General features: G+C 43.0%; 1 protein-coding gene across 1 annotated transcript in view; it reads right to left on the bottom strand.

Annotated features, from left to right (window-relative positions):
• The window catches only part of ddx27 (DEAD (Asp-Glu-Ala-Asp) box polypeptide 27), a 152,003-nt gene that overhangs the window by 109,042 nt on the left and 17,222 nt on the right, over nucleotides 1-25,739 (bottom strand). Inside the window, 4 exon segments of the mRNA XM_034164273.1 lie at nucleotides 11,410-11,583; nucleotides 14,161-14,266; nucleotides 20,342-20,428; nucleotides 22,231-22,286. Of these exon segments, the coding sequence (XP_034020164.1) occupies nucleotides 11,410-11,583; nucleotides 14,161-14,266; nucleotides 20,342-20,428; nucleotides 22,231-22,286 (423 nt within the window).

Genomic DNA, 25,739 nt, shown 5'->3' on the forward strand with positions numbered 1-25,739 from the left:
ATCTTCTAAATTAGTGAGACGCCATTTCCTCTCCAACTTACGGGTTATCTGCTTTAAGCTACGAGTTTGTGAGTTATACCACGGAGTCAGACACTTCTGATTTAAAGCTCTCTTTTTCAGAAGAGCTACAGCATCCAAAGTTGTCTTCAATGAGGATGTAAAACTATTGACGAGACACTATCTCCCTTACAGAGTTTAGGTAGCTACTCTGCACTGTGTTGGTATATGGCATTAGAGAACATAAAGAAGGAATCATATCCTTAAACCTAGTTACAGCGCTTTCTGAAAGACTTCTAGTGTAATGAAACTTATTCCCCACTGCTGGGTAGTCCATCAGAGTAAATGTAAATGTTATTAAGAAATGATCAGACAGAAGGGAGTTTTCAGGGAATACTGTTAAGTCTTCTATTTCCATACCATAAGTCAGAACAAGATCTAAGATATGATTAAAGTGGTGGGTGGACTCATTTACTTTTTGAGCAAAGCCAATAGAGTCTAATAATAGATTAAATGCAGTGTTGAGGCTGTCATTCTCAGCATCTGTGTGGATGTTAAAATCGCCCACTATAATTATCTTATCTGAGCTAAGCACTAAGTCAGACAAAAGGTCTGAAAATTCACAGAGAAACTCACAGTAACGACCAGGTGGACGATAGATAACAACAAATAAAACTGGTTTTTGGGACTTCCAATTTGGATGGACAAGACTAAGAGACAAGCTTTCAAATGAATTAAAGCTCTGTCTGGGTTTTTGATTAATTAATAAGCTGGAATGGAAGATTGCTGCTAATCCTCCGCCCCGGCCCGTGCTACGAGCATTCTGACAGTTAGTGTGACTCGGGGGTGTTGACTCATTTAAACCAACATATTCATCCTGCTGTAACCAGGTTTCTGTTAGGCAGAATAAATCAATATGTTGATCAATTATTATATCATTTACCAACAGGGACTTAGAAGAGAGAGACCTAATGTCAGTGATGATGTTGAAATAACAGAATATGATGTGGAAGTTGGACCTGGAATGATTTTCCTTTTAATTGTAAACCAAATTATGCATTAACTCAGAACAATTAAACTACATGAAATTAATGAAGACTGAAAAGACTCTTACAGCATTTCAAAAACCACAGCTGAAGCTTGTAGAATATTTGGAAAATCAGGGTAAAATATCAATAACATACCTTATAGTAAAAAGTCACTTATATTCTTGTGTAAATTCATGCAGCCTAAATCCATTCAAAGCCACAATGTCTTTTTTACAATGAAAGAAAGTCTAGATTAGTGAAAAAGTCACATAATCTTGTCTAAAATCCTGTTTGAACAGCAGAATGTTTATTTTCCAGGGAGATAAAAGTTCTTACCGTGTTTTCCTGAGAGGACACAGTTCACTTTTCACGTTTATCTTTTATCTTTCAGGTGTGTTGATGAAGCCAGTGACGATTCCACGGATTCTTGTCCTTTTTTCAAACCGTCTTTCTCGCCATCTTCTCTCTGTGCAACGTCGCTCCGTGACACAGACAGGCTGCACAAATCTTTTAAAAACTTGAAAGCTCTAAAAGTTTGGGATGTCCACATGCTAAGTTTAGCTTAAGTGTCGCACAGGAGCCACACAGCGTCGCCACAGCAACCAACCAGTCCTGCTTTACGACAACTGTCATAACAGCTCCACTTTGAGTGGCATTTTTCCTCCGTGAAACTCCGCGGATCCGAGGAAACTGATTTGTATCTGTAACACATAGATCAGTGTCCCCGGACTTATAAAACTTACACGATGTCGGAAAAAAGAGAACACTTTGCGATAAGCATTTTAAAAACTCAGTGATTAAAGAGTATATCACTAACACCCCACCCCCTCCCCATAATAAAATCTGTGGAATCCTGCGGATCCACGGAGTTTTCACAGCCCTGATTTATAATTCACTTTAAATTTAAGAAATTTCAAAGTGCAAGGCAAAATTAATAAAAACAGTAGAAGGTGTACTAAAATTTAATGGAAAGCGTTCTTAAATAAATGTATTTTTGTTTAAAAACATCAGTGGGCTGTGGGGCCCTCAGGTGGTCTGGGAGGGCGTTCAACAGCCTTGGCGTTCAAGGCCTGGTCGCCCATGGTGCTGATCTTGATTCTGGGGGCTTTGAGGGTGTTTGTATTTGCGGATCGGCGAGTGCGCGTGGGGGGCTGGGGTGAGGAGTTCCTTGAGATATTGGGGGGCATGTCCATAAAGGCACTGGTGGGTGAGGAGGGACACCTTATACTCAATTCTGAGTGGGAGAGAAAGCCAGTGGAGAGATTTGAGGATGGGGTGATGTGGTCATATTTACACACCCTCATCAGGATCCTGGCAGCACCATTCTGGATGCATTGCAGTCTCTGTAAGTTCCTGCCAGAGATCCCGATGAGGAGTGCATTACAATCCAACCTGGAGGAGACAAAGGCATGGACAAGCTTCTCTGTATCAGCCAGGGTAAGAGTTGAACAAAGTCTGGCAATGTCCTCAAGTTGGTAGAATGACGTTTTATAGAGATGTTTGATGTGGGTGTCAAAAGTGAGTTGTGGGTCAATTCTGACACCTAGGTTTGTGACAGAAGTGGAAAGGGGAATGCTTTGGCCAGTGAAGGTAATGCTGGTGATGGTGGAAGAGCAGAGCTGATGTGGAGTGCCAATGAGAATGACTTGTGTTTTGGAGCTGTTTAGTTGAAGCAAATTTAGCTTCATCCACGCCTCTATCTCCTCCAAGCAGGTGGTCAGTGTGGATGTTACCAAGGGAGCTGTGGAAGTTGGAATTGTTTTCAAATAGAGTTGTGTGTCATCGGCGTAGCAATGGTAGGATATACCATGCTTGCTGATGACCTGGCCCAAGGGAAGCAGGTAGAGCGTGAAAAGTGTGGGGCCCAGCACAGAACCCTGGGGGACACTGCAGATCACCTTGTGGATGTGTGATCTTGCTTTGCCCAGGGTGACATACTCGGTTCTGTGGGTCAGATAGGAAGTGAACCAGTTTAAAACATTTTTCTGAGAGTCCTATGGTATGTTGCAAGCAATGGAGGAGGATTTTGTGGTCAATTGTGTCAAAAGCAGCTGTTAGGTCAAGGAGGATGAGAAGAGATGGGGAAGCAGAAACTGATGCCATCAAAAGGTCATTGGTGACCCTGACCAAGGTTCTTTCTGTGCTGTGGCCAAGGCGAAAGCCGGACTGGAACTTCTCAAAAAGATGAGGTGGTTGTGAAGTTGTTTGAGAAGGCGATTTATTGTTGAGAAAATTTGCTTTGAATTTTCCAGGGCTGTTAATGATGGTGGAATAAAACCTGGACCGTGCTTCACTCAAAGCTTCTGCATATGCCTTCCTGTGCTCCTTGTACGCCTGTTTATGAACAGTCAGCCCAGAGGCCTTGAGCCACCTCTCAAGGACAAGTTCTAGCTGGTCTGGTGCATTACAGGTGGACAGCAGCCTGGCGCACAGCGCACAACCATGGGTCTGTACTGCAGCGTCTATTTTTGGACTGTATTTAAAAAATGTGACATCTTTAAATGCTGCTGTGAATTGAAAACCCAGACTTTAAAGGGACCAGGTGTGGGAGGGCTGGAGGTTTGGACCAAACCCATCATGCCTAAACGTGTGCCAACATTGAGTTATCATGGCGCTATCACAGCACTATGTGGCTTAGTGTGGCTGATGCGAAGCATTCAAGGCTCAGGTCAGTTGTGGCTCACTAGAAGCTGCTACGTGGCACATGCGGGGTACAGAGAGGCACATAAAGGCACCTTCATAGCGGATACGTGATAGATGAAAATGTGGGTCATTCTTTGAATAATCACTGACACACCCATGCGTGGCTCATTATTCGGTGGGACCCAGGCTTAAGACTGTAAACCAGTAGGTTGCTGACTGGGGCAGAGTTTGAGGTGACCAGATCAAGTGTGTGTCTGTTGGAATGCGTCGGGACATCAACATGTTGTTGCAGGATGAGAGAGTACAGAAGCTGAAGGAATTCGACAGCGGGGAGACGTGAAGGGGTGTCAACATGGATATTTCTATCTTCCAAAATTATGATAGTGGCAGAAGAAGAGAGTTGTGAAGAGATTGGATATTTTCAATCAATCAATCAATCAATTTTTTTTTTATATAGCGCCAAATCACAACAAACAGTTGCCCCAAGGCGCTTTATATTGTAAGGCAAAGCCATACAATAATGATGTAAAACCCCAACGGTCAAAACGACCCCCTGTGAGCAAGCACTTGGCTACAGTGGGAAGGAAAAACTCCCTTTTAACAGGAAGAAACCTCCAGCAGAACCAGGCTCAGGGAGGGGCAGTCTTCTGCTGGGACTGGTTGGGGCTGAGGGAGAGAACCAGGAAAAAGACATGCTGTGGAGGGGAGCAGAGATCAATCACTAATAATTAAATGCAGAGTGGTGCATACAGAGCAAAAAGAGAAAGAAACACTCAGTGCATCATGGGAACCCCCCAGCAGTCTACGTCTATAGCAGCATAACTAAGGGATGGTTCAGGGTCACCTGATCCAGCCCTAACTATAAGCTTTAGCAAAAAGGAAAGTTTTAAGCCTAATCTTAAAAGTAGAGAGGGTGTCTGTCTCCCTGATCTGAATTGGGAGCTGGTTCCACAGGAGAGGAGCCTGAAAGCTGAAGGCTCTGCCTCCCATTCTACTCTTACAAACCCTAGGAACTACAAGTAAGCCTGCAGTCTGAGAGCGAAGCGCTCTATTGGGGTGATATGGTACTACGAGGTCCCTAAGATAAGATGGGACCTGATTATTCAAAACCTTATAAGTAAGAAGAAGAATTTTAAATTCTATTCTAGAATTAACAGGAAGCCAATGAAGAGAGGCCAATATGGGTGAGATATGCTCTCTCCTTCTAGTCCCCGTCAGCACTCTAGCTGCAGCATTTTGAATTAACTGAAGGCTTTTTAGGGAACTTTTAGGACAACCTGATAATAATGCATTTTGAATTAACTTTATCTATCCATGAAGCCAGAGGATACGCACCAATTAGCTAAACTGCAGGATTGTCTTACAGACATAAAGACATGGATGACCTCTAATTTCCTGCTTTTAAACTCAGATAAAACTGAAGTTATTGTACTTGGCCCCACAAATCTTAGAAGCATGGTGTCTAACCAGATCGTTACTCTGGATGGCATTTCCCTGATCTCTAGCAATACTGTGAGAAATCTTGGAGTTATTTTTGATCAGGATATGTCATTCAAAGCGCATATTAAACAAATATGTAGGACTGCCTTTTTGCATTTACGCAATATCTCTAAAATCAGAAAGGTCTTGTCTCAGAGTGATGCTGAAAAACTAATTCATGCATTTATTTCCTCTAGGCTGGACTATTGTAATTCATTATTATCAGGTTGTCCTAAAAGTTCCCTAAAAAGCCTTCAGTTGGTTCAGAATGCTGCAGCTAGAGTACTGACGGGGACTAGCAGGAGAGAGCATATCTCACCCGTGTTGGCCTCCCTTCATTGGCTTCCTGTTAATGCTAGAATAGAATTTAAAATTCTTCTTCTTACTTATAAGGTTTTGAATAATCAGGTCCCATCTTATCTTAGGGACCTTGTAGTACCATATTACCCCATTAGAGCGCTTCGCTCTCAGACTGCGGGCTTACTTGTAGTTCCTAGGGTTTGTAAGAGCAGAATGGGAGGCAGAGCCTTCAGCTTTCAGGCTCCTCTCCTGTGGAACCAGCTCCCAATTCAGATCAGGGAGACAGATACCCTCTCTACTTTTAAGATTAGGCTTAAAACTTTCCTTTTCGCTAAGGCTTATAGTTAGGGCTGGATCGGGTGACCCTGGACCATCCCTTGGTTATGTTGCTTTAGACGTAGACTGTGTTTCATAATTATTGTATGGCCTTGCCTTGCAATGTGGAGCGCCTTGGGGCAACTGTTTGTTGTGATTTGGCGCTATACAAGAAAAAAGTTGATTGATTGACTGATTGATTAACTGAAGGCTTTTTAGGGAACTTTTAGGACAACCTGATAATAATGAATTACAATAGTCCAGCCTAGAGGAAATAAATGCATGAATTAGTTTTTCAGCATCACTCTGAGACAAGACCTTTCTGATTTTAGAGATATTGCGTAAATGCAAAAAAGCAGTCCTACATATTTGTTTAATATGCGCTTTGAATGACATATCCTGATCAAAAATGACTCCAAGATTTCTCACAGTATTACTAGAGGTCAGGGTAATGCCATCCAGAGTAAGGATCTGGTTAGACACCATGTTTCTAAGATTTGTGGGGCCAAGTACAATAACTTCAGTTTTATCTGAGTTTAAAAGCAGGAAATTAGAGGTCATCCATGTCTTTATGTCTGTAAGACAATCCTGCAGTTTAGCCAATTGGTGTGTGTCCTCTGGCTTCATGGATAGATAAAGCTGGGTATCATCTGCGTAACAATGAAAATTTAAGCAATACCGTCTAATAATACTGCCTAAGGGAAGCATGTATAAAGTGAATAAAATTGGTCCTAGCACAGAACCTTGTGGAACTCCATAATTAACTTTAGTCTGTGAAGAAGATTCCCCATTTACATGAACAAATTGTAATCTATTAGACAAATATGATTCAAACCACCGCAGCGCAGTGCCTTTAATACCTATGGCATGCTCTAATCTCTGTAATAAAATTTTATGGTCAACAGTATCAAAAGCAGCACTGAGGTCTAACAGAACAAGCACAGAGATGAGTCCACTGTCCGAGGCCATAAGAAGATCATTTGTAACCTTCACTAATGCTGTTTCTGTACTATGATGAATTCTAAAACCTGACTGAAACTCTTCAAATAGACCATTCCTCTGCAGATGATCAGTTAGCTGTTTTACAACTACCCTTTCAAGAATTTTTGAGAGAAAAGGAAGGTTGGAGATTGGCCTATAATTAGCTAAGATAGCTGGGTCAAGTGATGGCTTTTTAAGTAATGGTTTAATTACTGCCACCTTAAAAGCCTGTGGTACATAGCCAACTAACAAAGATAGATTGATCATATTTAAGATCGAAGCATTAAATAATGGTAGGGCTTCCTTGAGCAGCCTGGTAGGAATGGGGTCTAATAAACATGTTGATGGTTTGGATGAAGTAACTAATGAAAATAACTCAGACAGAACAATCGGAGAGAAAGAGTCTAACCAAATACCGGCATCACTGAAAGCAGCCAAAGATAACGATACGTCTTTGGGATGGTTATGAGTAATGTTTTCTCTAATAGTTAAAATTTTGTTAGCAAAGAAAGTCATGAAGTCATTACTAGTTAATGGAATACTCGCCTCAATAGAGCTCTGACTCTGTCAGCCTGGCTACAGTGCTGAAAAGAAACCTGGGGTTGTTCTTATTTCCTTCAATTAGTGATGAGTAGTAAGATGTCCTAGCTTTACAGAGGGCTTTTTTATAGAGCAACAGACTCTTTTTCCAGGCTAAGTGAAGATCTTCTAAATTAGTGAGACGCCATTTCCTCTCCAGCTTACGGGTTATCTGCTTTAAGCTGCGAGTTTGTGAGTTATACCACGGAGTCAGGCACTTCTGATTTAAGGCTCTCTTTTTCAGAGGAGCTACAGCATCCAAAGTTGTCCTCAATGAGGATGTAAAAATATTGACGAGATACTCTATCTCACTCACAGAGTTTAGGTAGCTACTCTGCCCTGTGTTGGTATATGGCATTGGAGAACATAAAGAAGGAATCATATCCTTAAACCTAGTTACAGTGCTTTCTGAAAGACTTCTAGTGTAATGAAACTTATTCCCCACTGCTGGGTAGTCCATCAGAGTAAATGTAAATGTTATTAAGAAATAATCAGACAGAAGGGGGTTTTCAGGTAATACTGTTAAGTCTTCAATTTCCATACCATAAGTCAGAACAAGATCTAAAGTATGATTAAAGTTGTGGGTGGACTCATTTACATTTTGAGCAAAGCCAATCGAGTCTAATAATAGATTAAATGCAGTGTTGAGGCTGTCATTCTCAGCATCTGTGTGGATGTTAAAATCGCCCACTATAATTATCTTATCTGAGCTAAGCACTAAGTCAGACAAAAGGTCTGAAAATTCACAGAGAAACTCACAGTAACGACCAGGTGGACGATAGATAATAACAAATAAAACTGTTTTTTGGGACTTCCAATTTGAATGGACAAGACTAAGAGTCAAGCTTTCAAATGAATTAAAGCTCTGTCTGGGTTTTTGATTAATAAGCTGGAATGGAAGATTGCTGCTAATCCTCCGCCTCGGCCCGTGCTACGAGCATTCTGGCAGTTAGTGTGACTCGGGGGTGTTGACTCATTTAAACTAACATATTCATCCTGCTGTAACCAGGTTTCTGTAAGGCAGAATAAATCAATATGTTGATCAATTATTATATCATTTACTAACAGGGACTTAGAAGAGAGAGACCTAATGTTTAATAGACCACATTTAACTGTTTTAGTCTGTGGTGCAGTTGAAGGTGCTATATTATTTTTTCTTTTTGAATTTTTATGCTTAAATAGATTTTTACTGGTTATTGGTGGTCTGGGAGCAGGCACCGTCTCTACGGGGATGGGGTAATGAGGGGATGGCAGGGGGAGAGAAGCTGCAGAGAGGTGTGTAAGACTACAACTCTGCTTCCTGGTCCCAACCCTGGATAGTCACGGTTTGGAGGATTTAAGAAAATTGGACAGATTTCTAGAAATGAGAGCTGCTCCATCCAAAGTGGGATGGATGCCGTCTCTCCTAACAAGACCAGGTTTTCCCCAGAAGCTTTGCCAATTATCTATGAAGCCCACCTCATTTTTTGGACACCACTCAGACAGCCAGCAATTCAAGGAGAACATGCGGCTAAACATGTCACTCCTTGAGGAGGGGCCCAGAGAAAACTACAGAGTCCGACATTGTTTTTGCAAAGTTACACACCGATTCAATGTTAATTTTAGTGACCTCTGATTGGCGTAACCGGGTGTCATATATATACACACACACAGACACACACACACCAAATCCACCTGCATAATTTGTGTTTTAGGGGGCATTAGATATTTCAAAATGTGTACATGTCATCCTTTACACCTGATCCTATCAGATCTCAGACAGGAAGCAGACATTTTCCTGATTAACACCTGAGAGACCACTGGGGAAGTCCAGGACCACACTGGTGTTCTCCATGTACAAGCGCATTTGCATGTGGCATAAAATCTGTTCCAAATCCCAATGCGTATCCACAGTGGATCTGCTGTGGCAACCCTGAGAAACTGGAAGCAGCTCAAAGATGAACACTAAACACATCATCCTTTCACAAACAGGAAATAATTCACACAGAAGTCGGAACTTCACTGGCTTAAATCCTTCTTTGCTATGTGGATGAAAGCAATAGTAAAGTCATTATGAAGTGAGTGGAAGATCACCTTTCCCGGATGTGGCGGAAGGCGTTTCATTGGCTATTCTAGCAAACCGCACCAGCGTGTGCGTCTTTGTTCAGTTTTCTAAAGGATCAGGTTTTATCTGTAGATAACGGGTTCTGATGTATGCATCATATGGCTCCCTGCAACGTGTCATGCTTCTGAAACACACATCGGGTTTATAGCGAAGCAGGGTTCAGGGTTCTCAGCAGGATTTTTTTCTCAGCGTAATGGGATGGAAAAATCACCTTAAAAAGCCGGGGGTTTGGGGGGATGCTTAGGCTTCGCCCCCGAAGCTTTTGCATTATGGGCTTATAAAGGTTCTTTGTTAATCTAAATAAATATACCAAAATCTGATGTCCAGACAGAAAAAGAGAACATCTCTCTGTTTCAAACTGTGAGGAAAGTGTTTCCAAAAACACCACCAATTTGAAGTTGAAGCTGCAGAGGAGACCTTCAACTAGTTAAATGTACTGAGAGTCCAGCTCACCTGTCATCTCTGCAAACTCACACCTGCTGCTATACTTCTAAATAAAACAAAGGCTCTTCAAACAGCAACTATTTTACTATTTCAAAAAAACCTTTTCCTTATTTTAAGATTAAATGAAGGAATCAATCATCATGGTTTTAATTTACAGACAAACAAAGATTTCTAAAGAATCTCTTTTTTATTATTTAAAACTATTTTAATTACAAGTTATTTAATGTAAGAAAAAACAAGGATTTTCTTGAATAAACTACTGTGTACAAATTAGCATTTCTGGTGTTCCTGACACACGTCTACACTGTTCTGTATTTTGGCCTGATGACTTGTTTCTTTCTGCTTTAAAGTAAGGCTGTAACAATGATTTTTTAAAAACTATGGCTTTACTTCACACAATTTGGCACTCAAAATGCAGGTAATAGTGTTTCAGAGCATAAAAAAATTTTTTTTTAATTCTGGCCCTGGTCTCTCCTATCCCGCAGCACGTGGCTCGCTGCAAGGAGAACTTTAGCGGCTGTACGAGAACTTTTCCCCCCAGCGCTCGGTGCGATGCACACTGCGGGAGTCAGAACTTTAGCGGCCGTATGAGAACTTTCCCCCCAGCGCTCAGTGCGATGCACACTGCAGGAGTCAGAACTTTAGCGGCTGTACGAGAACTTTTCCCCCCAGCGCTCGGTGCGATGCACACTGCAGGAGTCAGAACTTTAGCGGCTGTACGAGAACTTTCCCCCCAGCGCTCGGTGCGATGCACACTGCAGGAGTGAGAACTTTAACGGCTGTACGAGAACTTTCCCCCCAGCGCTCGGTGCGATGCACACTGCGGGAGTCAGAACTTTAGCGGCTGTACGAGAACTTTTCCCATACGCACGATGATCCACACCAGAGAACCTTTGTGCACTGGCCCATGGAAAATGGACGTCATGAGAGAGACAGAAAAAAAACGGCGGTGTGAAACGGTGGACGATTTTCTTTTCTTGCTCGCAATAACAGACGATAGTCTGGTAGCGAATTTAATCAGCAGAAAAGTGAGTCACAATTGACATCTTTAAATGGGTATGACTGAGGTTGGCAGAAAAAAAAAAAATCTGTAGGTTGATTTTGGACCTGCTGCGGGTCCACAATCAGTAATGATAATTTTGGATCATCAGAAATCATCATTTTCCTGTTACATACCCTTAGGAACAGCGTAATGGCCCAACTGCAGCGTAATTTTTTCATGCAGCAGGGTCATGGGCCGTTACGCTGTTAGAATGCTGGTGAGAACCCTGGGTTTAACTGATCCAACGTGGATGCATTGAAGGAGCATTTCTGCTCTGACTGGTTGCACAGGCCTTCCCTGTCTCTATCGCTGCCAACACTTTTGACCTGATTTTGCTGAGTGCAGCAGGTGTTTCTGTCAGTCAAAGATGTGCTACTTCCACAAACCCAACACAGGCAACTACGAGGACGGAGAAACCTGTAAATCCTATTCCGTACTTTAACAATAACCCCCTTTCTTTCCCGCAGTGTTGGATTAAAAACCAGTGTGAGTCTTACCAACAGCGAGGCACGTAGTGACGGAGGTATACTGGGCAAGCTGACGGGCCACGGAGTGAACCTGGATCCCCAGCTCTCTGGTCGGAACCAGAACCAACACTCTGGTCACCTGGGACGTCTTGGGCTTATAAACCAAACGCTCCATCACTGGCAACATGAAGGCTGCAGTCTTTCCTGGTTAGAGAGATGGGAAGAAATGAGGAGCAGAAAGGAAAGGGGAAAGAACAAAGAAAAAAATTAAAGGAGGTAGTGAAACACAAAAGGGGACAAGTGAGAAGAGGACGGAATAAAGGGAGGAGAGAACAAGCAAGACAGAGAGAGCAAGAGAAATCATGAGGGAACAAGCAAGTGGAAAAAGTGAGGGAACAAAAGAGAGCATGAGAGAGTGAGAGACAGAGAACGAGAGAGAAAGAAAGAGCGAGCAAGAGAGCGAGGGAACAAAAGAGCGCATGAGAGTGAGAGAGAGAGAGAGCAAGCGAGAAAGAGCACGAGTGAGAGCGCAACCGAGAGAGAGAGAGAGAGAGAGAGAGCAGAAATGAGAGGAAGCAAGAGAGGGCGCAAAAGAGAGATAGTGAGCATGAGCGAGAGAGAGCGCAAGAGACAAAGAGAGCACGAGCAAGAGAGAGAGAAAACAAATGAGAGGGAGCAAGAGAGCGTGGAAACAAGAGAGCACAAACGAGAGAGGGAGCGAGAGAGAAAGAGAGCACAAACGAGAGAGGGAGCGAGAGAGAAAGAGCACGAGCGAGAGAGAGAGCACGAGCGAGAGAGAGAGAGAGAGAGCGAGCGAGCGAGAGAGAGAGAGAACAAATGAGAGGGAGTGAGAGGGAAAGAGCATGAACGACAGAGAGGGAGCATGAGCGACAGAGGGAGCGAGAGAGAGAGAGAGCATGAGTGAGAGAAAGAACAAATGAGAGGGAGAGAGAGAGAAAGAAAGAACAAATGAGAGGGAGCAAGAGAGAAAGAAAGAACAAATGAGAGAGGGGGTGAGAGAAAAGGAGCATGAGCAAGAGAGGGAGAGAGAGAGAGAGAGCACGAGCGAGCCAGAGAGGGAGAGCAGAAATGAGAGGAAGCAAGAGAGGGAGCAAAAGAGAGATAGTGAGCATGAGCGAGAGAGAGCGCAAGAGACAAAGAGAGCACGAGCAAGAGAGAGAGAAAACAAATGAGAGGGAGCAAGAGAGAAAGAAAGAGAGAAATAGAGAACAAGGGACCAAGAGAAAGAGCGAGCAAGAGACAGCAATCAAGAGAGCGGGGAAACAAGAGAGCACGAGCGAGAGAGGGAGAGAGAGAGAGAAAGAGAGAATGAGCAAGCCAGAGAGGGAGAGCAGAAATGAGAGGAAGCAAGAGAAGGAAGGAAAGAGAGATAGTGACCATGAGCGAGTGAGAGCGCAAGAGAGAAAGAGAGCACGAGCAAGAGAGAAAACAAATGAGAGGGAGCAAGAGAGAAAGAAATAGAGAAATAGAGAGCTAGAGGGCGAGGGGCCAAGAGATCACAAGCAAGAGAGCGGGGGAACAAGAGAGCACAAACGAGAGAGGGAGTGAGAGAGAAAGAGCACGAGCGAGAGAGAGAGAGAGAGCGCAAGAGAGAAAGAAAGAGAGAAATAGAGAGCGAGGGGCCAAGAGAAAGAGCGAGCAAGAGACAGCAAGCAAGAGAGCACAAACGAGAGAGGGAGCGAGAGAGAAAGAGAGCACAAACGAGAGAGGGAGCGAGAGAGAAAGAGAGCACAAACGAGAGGGAGCGAGAGAGAAAGAGCACAAACGAGAGAGGGAGCAAGAGAGAAAAAGCACGAGTGAGAGAGAAAGAGAGCACAAATGAGAGAGGGTGCGAGAGAGAAAGAGCACAAATGAGAGAGGGTGCGAGAGAGTGTGAGCGAGCAGAAATAAGAGATGGAGCAAAAGAGAAAGAGCACGAGCGAGAGAGAGCACAACTGCGAGAGGGAGTGAGACAGAGATAGCACAAGGGAGAGAGAGCGAGCAAGCAAGAGAGCAAGCACGAGCAAGAGAGGGAGAGCACAAATGAGAGGAAGCAAGAGGGAGCGAAAGAGAGAGTGAGCATGAGGGAGAGAGAGCACAAATGGGAAAGAGAGCACGAGCAAGAGAGAGAAAACAAATGAGAGGGAGCAAGAGAGAAATAGAGAGAGCGAGGGACCGAGAGAAAGAGCGAGAAAGAGACAGCAGGCGAGAGAGCGGGGGAACAAGAGAGCACAAACGAGAGAGAGAGCGAGAGAGAAAGAGAGGAAGCGAGAGAGAGCAAGAAAGAGCACAAACAAGAGAGCACAAATGAGAGAGGGAGCGAGAGAGAGAAAAAGAGCACAAATGAGAGAGGGAGCGAGAGAGAGAAAAAGAGCACAAATGAGAGAGGGAGCGAGAGAGAGAAAAAGAGCACAACTGAGAAAGGGAGCAAGAGAGAGTACGAGCGAGACAGAGAGCACAAATGAGAGAGGGAGTGAGACAGAGATAGCACAAGGGAGAGAGAGCGAGCAAGCAAGAGAGCAAGCACGAGTGAGAGAGGGAGAGCACAAATGAGAGGGCGCGAGAGAGCACAAATGAGAGGGCGCGAGAGAGAACAAATGAGAGGGCGCGAGAGAGAGAGAGCACAAATGAGAGGGCGCGAGAGGGAGCAAAAGAGAAAGAGCACAAGCGAGAGAGAGAGAGCGAGAAAAAGAGCACAAGCAAGAGGGAGCGAGAAAGAGAGAGAGGAGAAAAAAGAAAAACTTGAGCATGGCCATCCCTGTACATGTAACAGGTACCAACCTGTCCCAGTAGCAGCACAGGCACAAAGATCTCGTCCCAGCAGACCAACAGGAACACAGGCTTTCTGGATCGGAGTTGGCTGCCTGAACCCCATCGCAGTGACGGCCTGAAGTGAAGAAAGAGAGAAAATAATCAGAATAATTTCACAAATACTACTTTAGTGATTCACAGGATTGCTAAAAAGCAGTTTGAACATAACAGATTTGAGTTTGTAGCGTCAACAGCAGATGTTACTATTATTGTGAACACCCCCTTTTCTACTTTTTTTTTTTTTTACTAATAGCCCAATTTCATAGCCTTAAGAGTGTGCATATCATGAATGCTTGGTCTTGTTGGATTTGTGAGAATCTACTGGTACCTTGTTTCCCATGTAACAATAAGAAATATACTCAAAACATGGATTAATCTTTTTAGTCACATAGCACTATTATTATTCTGAACACTATTGTAGGTCACATTAAGAAATCCTACTTTACAATCACACTTCAGTCATTGTTAAATCGTCTCCTGTTGCATTTATCATAAATATTTGTATTTATTTACAGTGTCCATTTTTCTGGTTGAAATGCAGATATGAATAATTTACCAGACTTAAAAATGTACACATTCATTTTCATGCTATTTTATTTGTCTAAAAATAAATGTGCAAGGTTTCTTATGTTAAAAAACAAAAAACAAAATCTCGTCTCATCTGAAACAACAGTTAATGCCTGGTTCACACGACATGATAATTAGGCCGATATCGGATCCGATCTTCCCGTTCCGACAATCTTAAGGACGACCCGACAATCGTGTTGATGCTAAAGATAATCTTATCAGATATTCCTGCCGTGTGTGTTGTGTTAAGAGCGCTCTGATCTGCTCAGAAGGACATTAGGGGGGATCCAATTGCAAATTGGAGATATTCAACATCTTGGATTGTCTTGGCCCAATATCGCAGCGTCTTGTGTCACCCGACCACAAACAAGCACACAGCCTGCTGAATGCGACATGCAGCCAATCAGAAAGCAAGTTGACGAATGCACAGAGTTGAATCTAAAATCAAAACAGCTGTTATGACTTACCAGACAGTCCGGTGGTCGTGCTGTCTCCACTACTTTAAAGAAAACCTTTTCTTTTTCTTTTTGTATCGTTTTTTTCCCCCTCAGTTTTAAATAGTCCACAAACTTTCTCCGTCCTTTACTCTGAAGTTCCGTTTAATCTTGAGAGATTTCGCAAGATTTCCTGTCTGACCTGGGAATGTCCGTGTGTGGTGTGTTGCTTTAACCGTGTGGCTGCAAACCACACACTGTACGAACAACACTGTTAGATCTGTTACATCGGTGTGTAACTTTGCAAAAACAATGTCGGACTCTGTAGTTTTCTCTGGGCCCCTCCCCAATCAGACCGGGAGTGACATGTTTAGCCGCATGTTCTCCTTGAATTGCTGGCTGTCTGAGTGGTGTCCAAAAAATGAGGTGGGCTTCATAAATAATTGGCAAAGCTTCTGGGGAAAACCTGGTCTTGTTAGGAGAGACGGCATCCATCCCACTTTGGATGGAGCAGCTCTCATTTCTAGAAATCTGTCCAATTTTCTTAAATCCTCCAAACCGTGACTATCCAGGGTTGGGACCAGGAAGCAGAGTTGTAGTCTTACACACCTCTCTGCAGCTTCTCTCCCCCTGCCATCCCCTCATTACCCCATCCCCGTAGAGACGGTGCCTGCTCCCAGACTACCAATAACCAGCAAAAATCTATTTAAGCATAAAAATTCAAAAAGAAAAAATAATATAGCACCTTCAACTGCACCACAGACTAAAACAGTTAAATGTGGTCTATTAAACATTAAGTCTCTCTCTTCTAAGTCCCTGTTGGTAAATGATATAATAATTGATCAACATATTGATTTATTCTGCCTTACAGAAACCTGGTTACAGCAGGATGAATATGTTAGTTTAAATGAGTCAACACCCCCGAGTCACACTAACTGTCAGAATGCTCGTAGCACGGGCCGAGGAGGAGGATTAGCAGCAATCTTCCATTCCAGCTTATTAATTAATCAAAAACCCAGACAGAGCTCTAATTCATTTGAAAGCTTGACTCTTAGTCTTGTCCATCCAAATTGGAAGTCCCAAAAACCAGTTTTATTTGTTATTATCTATCGTCCACCTGGTCGTTACTGTGAGTTTCTCTGTGAATTTTCAGACCTTTTGTCTGACTTAGTGCTTAGCTCAGATAAGATAATTATAGTGGGCGATTTTAACATCCACACAGATGCTGAGAATGACAGCCTCAACACTGCATTTAATCTATTATTAGACTCTATTGGCTTTGCTCAAAAAGTAAATGAGTCCACCCACCACTTTAATCATATCTTAGATCTTGTTCTGACTTATGGTATGGAAATAGACTTAACAGTATTTCCTGAAAACTCCCTTCTGTCTGATCATTTCTTAATAACATTTACTCTGATGGACTACCCAGCAGTGGGGAATAAGTTTCATTACACTAGAAGTCTTTCAGAAAGCGCTGTAACTCGGTTTAAGGATATGATTCCTTCTTTATGTTCTCTAATGCCATATACCAACACAGTGCAGAGTAGCTACCTAAACTCTGTAAGTGAGATAGAGTATCTCGTCAATAGTTTTACATCCTCATTGAAGACAACTTTGGATGCTGTAGCTCCTCTAAAAAAGAGAGCTTTAAATCAGAAGTGCCTGACTCCGTGGTATAACTCACAAACTCGTAGCTTAAAGCAGATAACCCGTAAGTTGGAGAGGAAATGGCGTCTCACTAATTTAGAAGATCTTCACTTAGCCTGGAAAAAGAGTCTGTTGCTCTATAAAAAAGCCCTCCGTAAAGCTAGGACATCTTTCTACTCATCACTAATTGAAGAAAATAAGAACAACCCCAGGTTTCTTTTCAGCACTGTAGCCAGGCTGACAAAGAGTCAGAGCTCTATTGAGCTGAGTATTCCATTAACTTTAACTAGTAATGACTTCATGACTTTCTTTGCTAACAAAATTTTAACTATTAGAGAAAAAATTACTCATAACCATCCCAAAGACGTATCGTTATCTTTGGCTGCTTTCAGTGATGCCTGTATTTGGTTAGACTCTTTCTCTCCGATTGTTCTGTCTGAGTTATTTTCATTAGTTACTTCATCCAAACCATCAACATGTTTATTAGACCCCATTCCTACCAGGCTGCTCAAGGAAGCCCTACCATTATTTAATGCTTCGATCTTAAATATGATCAATCTATCTTTGTTAGTTGGCTATGTACCACAGGCTTTTAAGGTGGCAGTAATTAAACCATTACTTAAAAAGCCATCACTTGACCCAGCTATCTTAGCTAATTATAGGCCAATCTCCAACCTTCCTTTTCTCTCAAAAATTCTTGAAATGGTAGTTGTAAAACAGCTAACTGATCATCTGCAGAGGAATGGTCTATTTGAAGAGTTTCAGTCAGGTTTTAGAATTCATCATAGTACAGAAACAGCATTAGTGAAGGTTACAAATGATCTTCTTATGGCCTCGGACAGTGGACTCATCTCTGTGCTTGTTCTGTTAGACCTCAGTGCTGCTTTTGATACTGTTGACCATAAAAGTTTATTACAGAGATTAGAGCATGCCATAGGTATTAAAGACACTGCGCTGCAGTGGTTTGAATCATATTTGTCTAATAGATTACAATTTGTTCATGTAAATGGGGAATCTTCTTCACAGACTAAAGTTAATTATGGAGTTCCACAAGGTTCTGTGCTAGGACCAATTTTATTCACTTTATACATGCTTCCCTTAGGCAGTATTATTAGACGGTATTGCTTAAATTTTCATTGTTACGCAGATGATACCCAGCTTTATCTATCCATGAAGCCAGAGGACACACACCAATTAGCTAAACTGCAGGACTGTCTTACAGACATAAAGACATGGATGACCTCTAATTTCCTGCTTTTAAACTCAGATAAAACTGAAGTTATTGTACTTGGCCCCACAAATCTTAGAAACATGGTGTCTAACCAGATCCTTACTGTGGATGGCATTACCCTGACCTCTAGTAATACTGTGAGAAATCTTGGAGTCATTTTTGATCAGGATATGTCATTCAAAGCGCATATTAAACAAATATGTAGGACTGCTTTTTTGCATTTACGCAATATCTCTAAAATCAGAAAGGTCTTGTCTCAGAGTGATGCTGAAAAACTAATTCATGCATTTATTTCCTCTAGGCTGGACTATTGTAATTCATTATTATCAGGTTGTCCTAAAAGTTCCCTAAAAAGCCTTCAGTTAATTCAAAATGCTGCAGCTAGAGTACTGACGGGGACTAGAAGGAGAGAGCATATCTCACCCATATTGGCCTCTCTTCATTGGCTTCCTGTTAATTCTAGAATAGAATTTAAAATTCTTCTTCTTACTTATAAGGTTTTGAATAATCAGGTCCCATCTTATCTTAGGGACCTCGTAGTACCATATCACCCCAATAGAGCGCTTCGCTCTCAGACTGCAGGCTTACTTGTAGTTCCTAGGGTTTGTAAGAGTAGAATGGGAGGCAGAGCCTTCAGCTTTCAGGCTCCTCTCCTGTGGAACCAGCTCCCAAATCAGATCAGGGAGACAGACACCCTCTCTACTTTTAAGATTAGGCTTAAAACTTTCCTTTTTGCTAAAGCTTATAGTTAGGGCTGGATCAGGTGACCCTGAACCATCCCTTAGTTATGCTGCTATAGACGTAGACTGCTGGGGGGTTCCCATGATGCACTGTTTCTTTCTCTTTTTGCTCTGTATGCACCACTCTGCATTTAATCATTAGTGATCGATCTCTGCTCCCCTCCACAGCATGTCTTTTTCCTGGTTCTCTCCCTCAGCCCCAACCAGTCCCAGCAGAAGACTGCCCCTCCCTGAGCCTGGTTCTGCTGGAGGTTTCTTCCTGTTAAAAGGGAGTTTTTCCTTCCCACTGTAGCCAAGTGCTTGCTCACAGGGGGTCGTTTTGACCGTTGGGGTTTTACATAATTATTGTATGGCCTTGCCTGACAATATAAAGCGCCTTGGGGCAACTGTTTGTTGTGATTTGGCGCTATATAAAAAAATTGATTGATTGATTGACCACTGGTGTCCACCACAGTGTTTGAGGGTTGCAGCTTCACCAATGGAAAAGTTTTTGAAAATTGCCCATCCTGGTTCAATGCCCCCAACCTCCACAGGGATGCTAGAAAAGCTCCTCCTGAGGTGTGAGTTGAAGATCTGTCAGACAGTGGGCTGCTCCAGACATTCCCAGTTCACCCGCACTATTTGTTTGGGCTTACCAGTTGTGTCCAAAGTCCTCCCCTACCCTCTGATTCAAATCACCACCAGACGGTGATCAGCTGATAGCTCTGCTCTTCTCTTCACCCGATTGCCCAGAACATGCGGCCTCAGATCAGATGATACGATCACAAAATCGATCATTGATTTCTGGCCTAGGGTGCTCTGGTACCATGTACCCTTATGAGCATTCTTATGTTCAAACATGGTGTTCGTTATGGACAGTCCATGACTTGCAGAGAAGTCCAATAACAAAGGGCCGTTTGAGCTTAGATTGGGGAGGCCGTTCCTCCCAATCACGCCTCTCCAGGTGTCTCTGTCATTGCCCACGTGCGCGCTGAAGTCCTCCAGCAGAACAATGGAGTCACATACAGGACGCCAAGAAGGCAGAATACTCCAAACTGCTTTTTTGTGCATGCACACAAACAATAATCAGATTTTTTCCCCCCGGCCACCCAAAAGTGCAGGGAGATGACCCTCTCATCTACAGGGGTAAACTCCAATGTCGTGGTGCTCAGCCGACTTGTGAGTATCCCCACACCCACCTGGCGCCTCACACCCCTGTTTAAGTGTGGGTTGATGCACGACTGTTTGGATTATTACCACTCCAACAAAGTAAAAGCAGCGCGCACATGTCCCACAAACTGCAAACAAGCGCTGTGACAGACGGGGCTCATTCTCTAAGACATAACACCTCCTCATTCACATCAATGTACACACACAACTTTTAGGAGCCTTGCCGTCACTTGTTTTATTCATCTTGTGGTTCTTAAGTCAACAAATTGCTGTTGCAGTACTAATGCGTGCATGCACGTACATGTGTGGACTGCTGGAGGCCTGAACTATGACTCAGAAACAGAGAAAAGAGAAAGAAAAAAAAAAAAAACAATCAGCACCTTCAGGATGGGTCTGGAGAGATTCATGTCATCAAAGGTCAAGCTGTCATCGTACTGAGAAGCGTCCTCGTGGAAAGACTCTGGAGCCTGGACATAAACAGGGTAAACACGTGTCTGACTTACAGAAGTTCTTTTCCTGCACAGTAAAGTCAAACATTTGTAAAACAAGTGGTTTGTTGTTCCCTAAAGAACATACAATTTAAAATTTTATATAGATTTTTGGACCCTGATGACTCATCTGAAGACTAACATTTTTTTTTTTTGTTTGCCATCCCCATTGATTTACTATTTGTGAAATCTTACAGCTGACTGATTTTGCTCCTTTTCCCTCTCTGTCAGAGGCACTGAAGGGTGAGGCTGACGGCTGTGCACCACAAGGCGCTGGACAGACAAGAAGCTGGATATGATGAGGCGTCCGACCTGAACATTCACATATATTAGCTTCACACCTAATGCATAGCACCCCTGGTGGTAACAGGAAATGTCCTGTTTTTACTTTAACAGGCACTGATGTCACATAGTTAACCCCATCAACTTCATTCCACTTCTAAAACATGCAGAACAAGTTGGTGAATGTAGGCAATGATCGCCGTGAAGTTACGAGTAACAGCGTCCGTGTGGCGGCGTGCCGAATATCGCCCCTTTGCCATGAAATTACATTCTTCCTGATGATGGCTTTAATTTTGTCATATCATTATGAAAATTGATACACACCAAGCATGACAACCTCTTACAATTCATAGGGGCGTCACCCATGGGCGGGGCAAAATGCTTCAATAGTGCCCCGTTGAAACTTTCTAAAACCCCTCCACATAGGTTATTTTTTTTTTTTTTTTTTTTGGAGTAGGGAGATGAAAATTGGTACACGTGTATGACTTCCACAGACATACCAAAAAGTTTCATGGGTCTACTCCAAACAGGAAGTCAGCCATTTTGAATTTTCTTCTCATTTTGGCATGATTTCCACACATTGTATTTGAACGACATCCTCCTAGGGATTTTGTCCAATGCACTTCAAATTTCTTCCAGATCATCCAGAGACGATACTGATCAAAAGTTAACAAAAGCTTTTCTCTATGTTGAAGGGTGTGGCCGCTATGGTGCCGCCATTTTGACCCTTCGCCATGGAACATCAAGTCATGATAACTCCTCCATGCTTTGCCTGATTGACCTGAAATTTAACGTGTGATGAGGGTTGGACCCTGAACACACCTGGCCCCTCTGTTTGTGCTCTGAGCACCCCCTAGTGGAAGTACCATCAACCTCTCATAACTCCTTCATGCATTGACCGATTTGCTTGAAACTTGAACTGTGATGAGTGTCTGCCTCATATGCACCTGACCCCTGTGTTTGTGCTGAGTGCCCCCTAGTGGATGAACCATCAACTTCTCATAACTCCTCCATGCATTTTCTGATTTGCTTGAAACTTGGAACTCTGTGATGAGGGTCGGCCCTCAAAATAGTCATCTTTGAGGTTCGATGAGCTCATCCCTCCACTGTGTTTTACAGCTGCAGAGTTCTGTATCTCACTCTTGGGGCTTTGCTGTTCCAGATGAACAGAGAAACCCCCCTGTCCCTCTCTCTAAACAGATTATCTGGGATATGAATGGGTAAGGACTGAAACAGGTCAAGTAACCTGGACAGAATACTTGTTTTTTTTAATCACCATTATTTTGTTACCCAGATCCAGGGGCAGAGGGGCCCATCTATCAAGGTCATCTTTTATGTGTGTGTAATTTTCAGAATACAGATGAGATATGTCTTACCTAAATATTTAAGAATCCCAATTTGACTCATACTTACTTTTAAGATCTGGAGATGGAGCAAAGCTGACTGAGCTGAGGTTTTAAGTATGTTTGAGTTCTTGATGACCTCATGTTGGTACTCACCTCCACTTCTTTATCTCTCCTGTTCCTCCTTCGCCGTTCTTTCTCTCGCAATGTATCTGGAGGAAGCATTTTATTAGTTTGAGCTTGTAAAAAGTAAGTCCCTTTGGCTGCTCCCTTGTTTGCACTCGGGGTCGCCACAGCAAATCCAAGGTGGATCTGCATGTTGAATTGGCACAAGTTTTACGCCAGATGCCCTTCCTGACACAACTCCACATTACATGGATGTTAATTATATCAATTATGATGATAATTTAGGAACACATTTCCAGGGGGTCACGAGGGACGGCTGAAAAAGATGGCAGCACATTAGGAGAGTTCCGGACAAGCAGTCCACTAATTTCATGATTTGGAAACACGTACACTTTGCTTTTAGTGTTAATTCTGAGTGTTCAATTTCAATTCAATTCAATTTATTTAATTTATATTGCGCCAAATCAACAAGGGTGGAAGCCAAGTGGTTGATGCACTTGGTCTCAGCGCAGAAGGTTCCCGTTTCAAATCCCACCCCAGCCACATTTCTCCATGTAATGTGGAGTTGTGTCAGGAAGGGCATTTGGCGTAAACCTGTGCCAATTCAACATGCAGATCCACCTTGGATTTGCTGTGGTGACCGCGAGTGCAAACAAGGGAGGAGCTGAATGTTCAATCAAGCAGACCAGACTCAGAGGGGCGACTCTCTGCTTGGGCCATGCTACCGACACAAATGACCATACAATTACACAGCAAATTTTGGGAAATTTTTGGAGTCCATGCTGGTGCAGAGGACGGGGGGCTTGCAAAAGAAGACACCCACTCCCATCTCTGGATGGAGCCGCACCTCAAACAGAGAGGAAAAAAACAGAATCAGGCATCAGAAAGACAACAAATACAGTATAATTTGTCAGCATTAATCAACAAGAAAAACAGAAGAAATACTAAGGTGATCGCCGGCCACTAGCCCTAAACTTCACTAAAATCCAACCTGGAAAACAAACAGAAGCCTCCTTCTTTCGTTTATTGGCGGCTTGCAAACCAACATGGAGGATTACCGCCACCAACACTATGGGTGTGGAACTGAATGAATGGATGCTGACGTAACATGAAAAATAACCCGGAAACACTCACCACATGAGGAAAAACCCTGAATTCTGGTCATTTCCAGAAGACTTCCATCACTGTTATCAACAAGAAGCTAAACTTTGTCATGTTAAAAGGTACCCCAACTATAACATCAAATTTGTCAAAAAATTGAAACACTGACGTCTGCTATTATAATATATAGTTAGAAGTGCATAAACAAGTCTTGAATGATATAAAATAGCGTTTATTTATCACGTATTTCAATACAACGTGGCCGCCATGTTTTCGCCTGCGCAATGCATTCTGGGGGTGATGACGTGGGAAGGTTTCTGAAATCTTTCATACAAGTGAAAACAGTGTTAAAGCTAGTTCTTCTACAGAGATAAAATGCCACATTGCGCGGCTTTTGGATGCTATTTTCAGTCTAAGGGCAACAAAGAAAGCGAGGTAAGCCTTCACTGCTTTCCAAAAGAAAGAAAGTTAAGGAAAAAGTGGGAGGATGCTTGTGGAAGACCCGCGGCTGTGCTCACGTCACTTCAACGCGGATGCACCTGAGGCTTTTCATCGACCTCAGCTAACGAGGGAGCTTGTTGGTGTTTCTGGATACAAACGACGTCTTAAACCAGATGCAGTGCCACAAGAAGAAAAATTGTCGACAAGTAACTAGTGAAAATAGGACGAAAACACGCGAAAGAGCAGCAGATGCTCTCTTTCTCTGTCGGCATCGGCAAGCAGCCCCCACACAGACACCACCTACAATGGCCAACTCTTGCTTGATCAGAGCGCTGATCTTCATTTCTGACAGTATTTTCAACGTTCTCTTCCTCACACTGCAGATCACGCTCTGGTTTGAACTGAAAAGGGTGAACAGAGGAGCTCATCGTTGCTAATCGCGGCTAGTTGTAATGTAAACACGGGAAGCCCTGCCCACATTTGACGTCACTACCCACAATGCATTGTGTTACAAACAACAATGGCGACCTACGTAGAAATAAAGTTTCTTAAAATATAAAACTTGACATTATTTTTGCAAATTTTGTCCCATAGTTATGTTACAAATATCACACGTCATATAGAATAAACATGTATTTATAGTCGGGGTTCCTTTTAAAGCAAGAAAGGGATCAGGAAGGCAGAGTTACTTGTATTGAAGCCTTAATTAATGGAGTTAGGACAATATATACACTCATTAAGAAAGACCCTGGTTTTTTTTTCCATTAAGTCGACACATTGGTGGGAGATACCTCCCCCTCCAAAACTACTGGAGCACTTGGTTCCAATACATTTCTTTCACCTACACATCAAATCTCAGCTTACATCTCAGATGTACCTTCTGGAAAATTGTAGCTGAACTTTCAGGTTTTCTTAAGAAAACCCTCCTCTGCTCCACTTCATCATGAAGCTGGATAACTGGAGATACAAAATATAAAACTTGCACTGTACACAATTTCTCCAATCACAGCCACAGAAGCCTGTAACTTCTTCTGGGTTGTCTGAGTGTCTTTCCTCACTCTTCTCCTTCAGTTTTTGAGAGCCGTCTACTCCACACAGATTTATCATAGTGTGTCATACTGTTTGTATTTCTACATCATCTTCTTCTGTGTCTTTCGGCTGTTCCCATTAGGGGGCGCCACAGCAGATCAATCGTTTCCATCTCACCCTGTCCTCTGTATCTTCCTCTGTCACACCAACCACCTGCATGTCCTCTCTCAGCACATCCATAAACCTCCTCTTTGTCCTCCCTCTTCTCCTCCTGCCTGGTGGCTCCATCCTCAGCATCCTTCTCCCTATATACCCTGGGTCCCTCCTCTGCACATGTCCAAACCATCTCAATCTCGCCTCTCTGACTTTGTCTCCAAACCGGCCCACCTGAGCTGTCCCTCTGATATGTTCATTCCTAATTTTGTCCATTCTTGTCACTCCCAAAGAGAATCTCAACATCTTCAGCTCTGCCACCTCCAGCTCTGCCTCCTGTCTTTTTGTTAGTGCCACTGTCTCTAAACCGTACAACATAGCTGGTCTCACTACTGTCTTGTAAACTTTCCCCTTCACTCTTGCTGATATTCTTTGGTCACAAATCACTCCTGCCACCTTTCTCCACCCACTCCACCCTGGCTGCACTCTCTTCTTCACCTCTCTACCACACTCTCCATTACTTTGAACAGTTGACCCCAAATATTTAAACTTATCTACTTTCACCACTTCTACTCCTTGTAACTGCACTATTCCACTGGGCTCCCTCTCGTTCACACACATGTACTCAGTCTTGCTTCTACTGACTTTCATTCCCCTTCTCTCCAAAGCATATCTCCACTTCTCCAGACTAGACTCAACTTGCTCTCTACTCTCACTACAGATCACAATGTCATCTGCAAACATCATACATTTGTATTTTTTTGTATTTGAAATGGCATAAACAAATTAAATACTTTTGGAGGACACTGTATCTT

Source organism: Thalassophryne amazonica, chromosome 3, assembly GCF_902500255.1.
Source record: "Thalassophryne amazonica chromosome 3, fThaAma1.1, whole genome shotgun sequence".
In the NCBI taxonomy this organism is placed as follows: Eukaryota; Metazoa; Chordata; class Actinopteri; order Batrachoidiformes; family Batrachoididae; genus Thalassophryne; species Thalassophryne amazonica.